Raw genomic sequence first — 9,992 nt, 5'->3', positions numbered from 1 at the left:
AACTATATATATATATATTCTCTATATATATATAGAGAACTATATATATCAATGGTATAATACATGATTAAAATGATGTAGCATGTTAAATTATCAACTTTTCGAGTGCTTTCTATCCTCTATCATAGGCAGAAGCTGTAGTATAACTTTTCCAGGAATAGTGATATAAATTAGTGAAAATTTATCACTACGAAATTCTTGTTCAATCTATTGTGAATTTATTGGAAGTTGGGGTATCTTGAGGTCAAGAAAAACTAATGCAATTAGATTCAATGCAGTTTGCTGAGACCCCGCAAGTTACATTTTGATTTTGTGAAATTGAACTTGGCGGTTAAACTGAAAGCAATTTGTACCGGCGGACGAACTCTATCAGAACCAAAAATATTACATTTGGGTTAGTTACAACAGTTTAATGGCTTTAAAGCTATTGGATTCAACTTAAACCATAGAATTGCATAAATAAATAGAGCCCAACAATAGATTTCAACTAGTACAGTAAATATAAGTTATATACATAGGCTAATAATTATGTTGTGTCTTCGAAAAAATAGCCAACATTATTGTTCATGAATTACATTTTTGTGTGATCATAATTCAATGATTCCTATTATATACGAGTTTGTGTTTTTGAATAGTTAAATTTACTTCAATAACTCAATATTATTTGTTACAAGTGATATTGAGTGGAATATTTAAAATTAATTTATCAAACTAGCCATCTAATTCAAAATTAATAGTTCTATGTTTATTTTGAACTAAAATTTTATAAAAATGTACAAGTGAATTCTAACCTTATCTTGGACTGTTGTCTCCTATAAATTTGGAAGAAAAATAAGCACAAGGAACACCTTATTATTTATCTTCCAATGTTATTCATAGTGTCATTTGCATTGTAATAAATAAATAAATAAAAAAACATATTGTCCTTCATAATATTCAACCAACAATCTGAACTCATTGACAAAATAATCATCTACATCTCTGTAGAAAGATCCACTTTCGATAAGTTGGAAAACTTTGCCCACGTTTAGTCAATAGAATTTTTCGGCCGGGGTAGGTGGATTTCCGCGAGTAAACCAATCTTGTGTGCGTGAAGCAACAATCTGAATCTAAAAAAGACCTAGTTTGTTGTTGTTCCAGTTTGATGAGATAGCCTAATTTGTCCCATTTTTTTGGTTGTGGTGATACTCTGTGACCCCATAAAATTTAATATTATTTCTACACCATAGGTTGACCGATATTATAATTATGTACCCGAAAACATAACAGCAACAAGAACAAAATTCAGATTCAGATTTAGTTAGCCATGACAAGAGCTTACAAAATGGAAGTGACTGAAGTAAGGTTATGCGTTATGTTTAATTTAAAATGACGTTAATGGTAATTAAACAAAAGTTTTTTGTTTCTAAAATGTGTTGAAAATGAACTTAAGGCATAGAATTATCTAAAATAGAGATTAGAAGTACCTGCTCACCTTTTTAAAGCATAAGGTAAGTTGTTTGTTTTTGCTATAACTTAGATAGTCAACCAGCTCAACATATATGCTTTTTTTATTATTCTTAATAGGTTTACTATTAATTTACAATTAGAACAGATATTATGCTTTGGTATCTTAGCTTATGGTACTGTTGCATTTGCGTATTGCGATACCGAACTTAACTATAGATTGAATGTATTAAGTCTTGAGGTCTTATTGCCGGCAGTCCGGATATGTGGCAATTTCTAAATCAAAAATCTATACAATTGAAATTATACATTTTTATTGTTAAATTTATTCTTTTTATTATTGAAGTACTGGTATTTATCCTAACATTCAAGTTAATTAATTATTTTACTTCAACAAGATTCACCCAATACAATAAAAATGCATTCTCAACACTCTAGTAATTTGAAATGAAATTTATTATTCATCTTTATGCGTAGGTTCAGGTAAGCGCAATAGGAATGCTCTTTGTTAGGGTTTTGGTTTAGCAATGAGATCCCCGTTAAGCCCTAAATTTCTATACAATCGTCATAAACTAGCTGAAATTTTTCGGCTCGTTTACAGTATGCAATAAGATGCAATTCCTTGGGGGTGTGCCAAGATGCGCGGCTATATGCGGCAGCTGGAGACGCGTCGTTACAGCCGTCACGTCTAGAGCACACAGGCTAACCTTCAAATTCATTAGATTCTATTACTCTTTGGATTTTCATATTGTATAAACGTTATGGCGGCAGATGAATTAGACGTGTTAGCTACTTTATTGTTTTTACAATTCATATCTAATGAATCATCAAATTTAATTGAATCTGTTGGTTATGTGCAAGAGCGTTGACGGCTGTAACGACGCGTCCCGAGCTGCCTGACCACAGAATAGGTACAGAATGGAAACTGTCAATAAAACGCCTATCCAACCAATGCTTTTTACATGATGCAAATACTAGACACGTCACGTGACCTTAGGAAGTCCCAATCCTGGTCTTCTGATTGGCTTGTGGCAGTGAACGAAATCAATTGATCCCAATCATTTAAGTGATCCGAACCTACCATCAATACTATTACAATGCGGCACTTCCTATCAAGATGGCGGATTTTTGCGTCAGGGTACTAGCCAAGTTTCCATACTGTATGTATACAGTGGCCTGACCATGAGTCACGACAAGCCTGCTTATAGCCGCGCGTCTCGACACGCCTACAAGGAATCGCACGTTAATATGGATATCAATAAGAGAGTAATAGACGCGATCCATAAGAGGTCATGAATTCTGATATCGCGTCCAATAAATTCACTGCGTATATGACTCTTGTATAATTGGTACCTAAATCAGGTTACAGAGTTTGACCGACTTTAGTGCGTATTTACCTTCCTGACCATCCGCACCCAAATATCAGTTTTTTTATTTGGATCTCTGCTGATAATCAACCTGGCCTTACTCAAACATTATCCATATAAGTATTATTTCAGAATCTTTAGTACGGTAAAGTAGTTGATATCAAGAGTCACGAGCTCTAAAATGTTAATGAACTCTTGGTTAAAAATTTTTTTTTAATCAAAAATTAAAAATCCTATCATGAAAATAACTTAGTTATTATGATTGTCAAATTGTTAATGTACATTCATAAAGAGAAAAATGTGCAAACATCAATCGTAAAATGTTAATAAAGCCTATTAATATTATTTTATCAGCTTATGAATCAGATGAGAACGCCTGGTTTTGTACCCTTCTAAACCGTAAATTGAAATCAACCCATACTCAGGAAGTCTAGCTCATTAATTTATTTTTCAAAACGCTTCTATCTATAAGTGATTGAAATTTTACTGATGTATCAGTGATCATTGATTCATGATCTTGAGGATGAAATTTCTGTTTTTGCAGAGCTCCAACTGCAAGCAAGACTGATTGAAAATGGCTGAAAAAGAAAGCGAGAAATTGAGGATCGGTGCTGCAATATCGTTTGCAGTCATCATCCTGGTGATTGGCATTCCGCTCTGGTGGAAAACAACAGAAGTGTATCGTGTTCCGCTGCCCACTCACAGAATTGCTCACTTGAAACAGTTCGACTATAAAATAGCAATGACTATATCAGTGAACTCTATCCAATTAGATCGCGCTCATACTATTATTATTCAACTAAACAATACTCTCAAAGATTCAAGAATGTTCAATTTCAATTTTAAAATTGTTGAATTGCCAATGAGCAGAACCAATGTACTGGACATTGAAAAACAAACATCTATTCATCCCACAGTGCCAGGTGAAATTTTGTTGATAGAAATGCCAGGAAGTATTTAGACAATGGTGTTGTTGTTGGTAATCGTCGTAGTATCTACTTTACCAGAAATGATCTTTCAAAAGTTGTTAAAGTGCTGAACACTTGGATTCTTCAATCTGAAGACTTGCTGAACACTGTTCTATCGGCTCTAACACATCGATCAATCAATCAGATTCAGAAGCGTGTTGTCAAACAAGAAAGCAGAGTACGAGCTTCTCCAGAGTACGATCTGATCTTTTCTACAATAAGCCCTCAGCCAGAAAAAGTTAAATTGGACTACGATCAAGCAGCGGCTGTTACAAATTTCTTCGCACCTCTTATATCACAACTGTCACCAATAGCTAATCACAGACTGAAATCTCAGTGGCTGTACTTTGTCGAACTGGGCCAACAACCCAAGTTGGATGAGCCGAATAAATATGTACTAACCCACGATCAACTACCGCACATCATATCACCTCTGGAAAAGAAGTTGGGGTCTGGCGTATCCACACATCCTTGCCTCCATTTTGTAACTTACACATCACTGTGTGAGGAGACGCCTCTGTATCTGAAAGCAAAGAATGGATCTTTGGTGAATGCTGTGTTTTCTCCTCGTTGGGGTGGAATACAATTGCTAAATCCCAGTCAAGAACACTGCGATGGCTCGAAACCTCTCACGCCACACGTTCCCAAGTTGATGGCTACATTTTTGATCCAATTGAGAGTGCTGCTTGGAATCACAGATCAGTATGCCTCAATACCAGGCGCCACCATTCTTCCATTGCCTTCAGTAAAACTTCGCGATTGGGAGTTGGATGTGCTCTTCAGATTCAGGACTGTGGAACAGATGAGCTTGGCCCAAATGACTCTTCAGTCATTATCGCAACTTCTAGAAGAGATAAGCAACATAGTGATAAATGAAGAGGTTGGTGCTTCAGTTTCTGACGCCGTTTATCATGTTGAGCTAGGTCAGAGCGCTCTGCACGAGGGAGATCTGGAGGCTGCTCTCAGTCATTCGAAGCAGGCTTACCAATCCGCTGAGAACGCTTTCACTCATCCCTCGCTTTTGGCTCTCTTGTACTTCCCCGATGATCAGAAGTATGCTGTTTACATTCCGCTCTTCATTCCCATTATGATTCCAGTACTGCTATCAATGAAAAGCATCAAATTATGGAAAAGGGTTTTGCGTGGAAAGTCACAAAAGACGGACTAAATATTTTTAATTTGACATTCCGTCACTTTTCTATGAACTCACAAGTATAACCTACATGAGCTGTTATTCAAATTGCCAAAGTTCTGCTAGTTTTTTATCGTCAGTGATCTAATTTTGTGAATCATTCAAGTCATTGTAATACAATTCTAAGTAGCGAACCTAAGAAAATACTCTTCCAAGAAGATACTACAATACTTTCTTATTCAAGAAACTCCGAGCAGTAAGCTTTATATCTCTCTGATATTCTGTCAATTTTATTTTATACTCACTTCATCATATATTGTACTTATATTATGTATCATCATTATGTATCATTACATTAAGTATCATCAATTTGTAAATTAATATGCGATATCGTTTGAAATATTATAAAATTTAATTTCTTCTCATCTGATTCATAAGCTATCATTAGCTGCTATTCCTTTGTTCATTCATAGTGGAAGCGTAACAATCTTGAGAATTGTGAACAAGCCAGGAATTGTTGGCAAGGTAATTTAAAAATAATTCCAACTTGAAGTTCAATAATTTTGTGTGTATTGATGTTGATGATTGTAATTATATTCGTACTTTTAATAAATAGTGTGTGAAATACTCTACACCCGACAGTATTTTTATTTGCAGTAATCCATAATAACAATTAAATAATAATTATTATCAAAATCATTCATTTACATAATTTTCATTCTTATTATTCTCTAGCAATTATACAATTGAATAATGATTTGATCTTTGATATATTAAAATAAACAAAAGTATATGAGGGTAATGATTTGTTGAGAACCATTTTTCAGAAATATGTTTGTTAACATTCTTCTCAGTCTGGATTTTATTCAAATTCCACCCAAAATGATTCATTGGTATCGAGTGTGTCATTTAATAGAAATGCATTTATAGCCTAATGATGTGGAAGACGTTTCTATCTCTTTCTCAAATGACTCAATCAATAGATGCATGATAGTAACAGACGACTAATAAATGAGGTCTTCCCACTTTCTTATTTTGTTTCTAGTAAATTATGATAGGTAAATGCTAATTTTTCTTTAGACAGGCAATCAACGCACAATCAAGACTGTTCCTATCTACGGTATCCAACTACAATCAGCTTTAGATGACAAATACGCTACAAAGATTTAATTCAAGCTTTTATGCTATTTGCTATATATATAGTTTTTTCTTGATTTTTATAACTCCTAGTTAAAGACTAATAAGCTATTCTATTTTGACTTGAATTGATAAGAATATTGTTTGTGAAGGTAAAACCCATTGGTTAAGCCTTCTATATTGGTCAAGGATTGAATAAAGATTATTTTTAGCATAAAAGGATACAGTATTCTGCCTTTGCACTTCCAATTGAACACTTTAGCACTAAACTAATTCGTGTGGCTTTCTGCGTTTTAGTCTTCTTACTCCATGCACGTTGAGCAGCTGGATTCCTTCCACGTTCACACGACCCAGGTCGCGGTAGAGATCAGAGTACTTGATGTACCAAGGAACGTCTACACAACTTCTGAGTACTTTATTCTGGAAGCGCTGGATGATGTCGATATTGGATGGTCGGGTGCAGCCCCAGAGTTGAATTCCGTAGGTCCAGTCCGGCTTGAGAATCTGCTTGTAGAGAAGCAATTTGTTATAATTTGACAATTTTGATGTCCTCCCAAGTAGCCAGTACATTTTCTTGAATTTTATGCCAAGTTGTTCTCTTTTCTTCTTCACATGCTCCTTCCACCTAAGCTTGGCATCCAGCGTCATGCCTAGATACTTTGCAGTGTTGGAGTAGGGTACTCTATTCCCATTGAGTGTTAAGGGGATATATTGAACTCTTCTGTTTGTAAAGTTGACTTGAACTGATTTTGCTTCATTCAATTTTATAAGCCAGTGTTTTGTCCAAACATTGATTCTGTTGACTGCCACCTGCAATTTCTCTGTAGAAACTTCGACAGTTTCACCAACTGATAAAACTGCTGTGTCATCAGCAAATGTTGCTACTGTTACGTTTTCGGGTTGAGGTATATCAGATGTGTATAGGAGGTACAAGAGGGGACCCAGCACACTTCCTTGAGGAACCCCAGCCCTGATTTCTCTGAGAGATGAAAAAGCATCATCTTGTTTTATCCTGAAATATCGGTCTTGAAGATATGATTTCAGTATCAGACTGTATTCAGTTGGTAAGAACTGGTTCATTTTGTAGCACAATCCTGAATGCCATACTTTGTCGAAAGCCTGTGCTACGTCAAGGAAAATTGCAGAGCAAACTTTCTTTTCCTTCAATGTATTTTCAATAATATTTGTTATTCTGTGCACCTGATCTATTGTACTATGTTTATCTCGAAATCCGAATTGATGGGTTGGTATTAATTCATTATCGTCCAGATAAGGCTTTAATCTTTTCAGAAGTTTCTCAAATAATTTTGATATTACTGGCAGTAGTGAAATTGGCCTATACGATGTTACATCATGTGGTGGCTTTCCAGGTTTTGGTATCATGATGACATCGGCTACCTTCCAGAAACTTGGCACATATTTCAATCGGAATGAAGCGTTGAAGAGATGGCATAGCTTCACAATTGCTTTTCTTGGGAGCTCCTGTAGAACCTCTCCAGTTATTAAGTCGAAACCTGGCGTTTTCTTTCTGCTCAAATTTTTAATCTCATATTCTACCTCCCTTGGCAATGTTGGAGTGATAACTCCTGCTCCAAGATGATGAGGATTCTCATCTATAATTGTTTCCTCATGAGGTGAGAAAACCTTTTCAGATGATCAGCAAACAAAAAGGCTTTCTCTTTATTTCTCCTTGCCCAGCAATCTTTATTCTTCCTTATTGGTGTAACTTGTTCAAGAGGTCTCTTCAGTTTCCTGGTTGATCTCTCTAATGAAAAATTTGTAGTAGACTCATTGGTTAACTCTTCTAAGTATTTATTGATATCATGTTGTTTTACATTCTGTATCATCTTTCTCAGTTCATTAGTAATTCTATTAAGTTCTGTTTTAATTCTTGGATTTCTTGTTGATTGCCATGATCTTGTTCTTCTTCTTTTGTCTATCAAATCTCTTACCGCTACAGGATAGCAATTACCTTTGAAAATCCTGCTTCGAAGTAGTGGTGTATTTTCCCAGGCACATTGTTGGATATTGAATACAAACTCCTGGCAATGCCGTTTTCACTGACACAACAGTTTGATGGTATACTTTTAGAATAATTTACATGAATTTCACAAAACACGTCTACTCGCTTCGGCTTCTGAAAGCTGACTGACGAATTTGCTATATGGCTATATATTTATAATTTTCATAATCTCTCCATCAGCTTATTTTCAAATGTAGAAAAGCGCTTTAATACAATTGCAGGCTATTCTTATTCATGATTGAACATTATTTATTAATACTTTATAACATAATTAAACGTAAAATTATTCAAGCGTAAACCTCCAATGTATATCGAGGGAATGGCTTAGCTTGCAAAATTGAATCCTTATATGAGATAAATGAGTAAAAAGAAATCATCTATGAATAGATTAGTTACATCAGAATTAATCTAGAACAACTACAATTAATCTAGTTATTTGACTGTATAAACAGGTTTTTACAAATAATTCAATGTTGATAGTATCAGTTTTTTGAAATCATTTCCCAAGTTGTATAGATATGATAAAAATTAACTTTTATTTTATCATGAAATCTTGAGTAGTGATAGTTTTCGGCAAAGATTTTCCCATTTCATACTGTTTACGAATCCTTGCCTAAATGTAGCCAAGCAGAGAATCAAATAATCTAGAATTAAAGGTAATTTTTTATTCGACACTATTTACGTATATCTATTAGGATATTTTTTCGTAATAAAATAATAGAACAATAAAATGGTGTTCTACTGGCATTTTCGAGCAGAGACAAAAATTTGATAGAAGATCAATAATCATATATTCCAAAAAAATATTCCAGTAGAATGTAACATACTGTTCCATTATTTTATTGGGCACATTATTCAATTCCTCATATCCTTCCAAAAATATTTTATATAATAGTATTGTCCAAAAAGGATTGGGTTCAGGATTTTCATCATATCATACGAATTATCAGTCGAAAATTGAAGGCGCCTCGGTAGATACGAATATACTCGTAGACCAGTTGGCTCTTCGCTACACCAGTTCGCCTGGTGTCTCTACCAAAGTCGGTAAGTTACTAGCTATATAGTTGAGTGCTGTTAGGTCCAATAATTATGTTAATCAAGTTCTGGAATCATTTTCAGCTCATGTTACTCAAGATCTGGAATAATTTTCAATGAAAAAATACTTTTTTGATCATCATCAACAACACATTGATTTAGGTCAGTGGAACATGAAAGGATGAGCGCTATTTCATAACAAATGAAGTAGACACAAGCAACCTATATTGAAATCAATTTCAAATCTAGCTATTTGAATTAGAAATCAAACTAGAACAAGACACTCAGTAATTAAATTCACTAGGTACCCGAGTTTCATTTTTGAAAAAATTCAATCATAGTTTGATCACTCCTCGCCTACTTGTAGTTGCTGAATATGTAGAAATATGTTATGAATGTTGCAGTATGTCGTTTTCGAACTCGAGCATGTCGGCTGGGACGAGTGTGATACGGCCTCTGGCGTCGCAGCATGACCAGTTGGCGGAGTTGAGACAATTCATGGCCGGAACATCAGAAAAGGCCAACACTCATCCTCTCGAGCTCACTAGGAGAGCTCTCTCACTTCTAAAAACTTTCCCAACTTCCCGAGACTTTGTGCTGGAGTACTTCTGCTCTATCTTTTGCTCTGCGGTCGATAGTCATATAAATGCTCAAGTTATCAAGGTAATTCACTCGATTCATGTCATAACACTTCATCCATATAATCTATTGGATATTAATTAAGTGGTGAATCTAAATTATAGTATGAAACAAAATTAGTCAATTTTCTTAAATTAATTAAAATAATTTGAATTGTGAAATGAGATTATTTAAATGATTTGTTGATAAGTGATCATTATATCTCTTATAAATGTTCTTAATTATCAAAGTCTCTACTTTTAAAT

At 34.6% G+C, this 9,992-nt stretch overlaps 1 protein-coding gene across 1 annotated transcript; it reads left to right on the top strand.

Annotated features, from left to right (window-relative positions):
• Positions 1–1,156: 1,156 nt before the first annotated feature.
• Positions 1,157–5,704, top strand: LOC120350695 (GPI transamidase component PIG-S-like). The gene is made up of 2 exons (XM_039425279.1): positions 1,157–1,490; positions 3,358–5,704. Exon 2 carries the CDS (start codon positions 4,434–4,436, stop codon positions 4,947–4,949), a length of 516 nt encoding a protein of 171 aa, XP_039281213.1. The 5' UTR covers positions 1,157–1,490; positions 3,358–4,433; the 3' UTR covers positions 4,950–5,704.
• The last annotated feature ends 4,288 nt before the right edge of the window (positions 5,705–9,992 follow it).

The sequence above is a fragment of the Nilaparvata lugens genome, chromosome 3, assembly GCF_014356525.2.
Source record: "Nilaparvata lugens isolate BPH chromosome 3, ASM1435652v1, whole genome shotgun sequence".
Lineage (NCBI taxonomy): Eukaryota > Metazoa > Arthropoda > Insecta > Hemiptera > Delphacidae > Nilaparvata > Nilaparvata lugens.
Note: the sequence above shows the minus strand (reverse complement) of the source record. Positions and strands in the feature narration are given on the sequence as shown.

Coding starts and splice junctions, on each gene's coding strand:
- LOC120350695 (XM_039425279.1), top strand. CDS start 4,434: ATGGCTACATTTTTGATCCAATTGAGAGTGCTGCTTGGAATCACAGAT.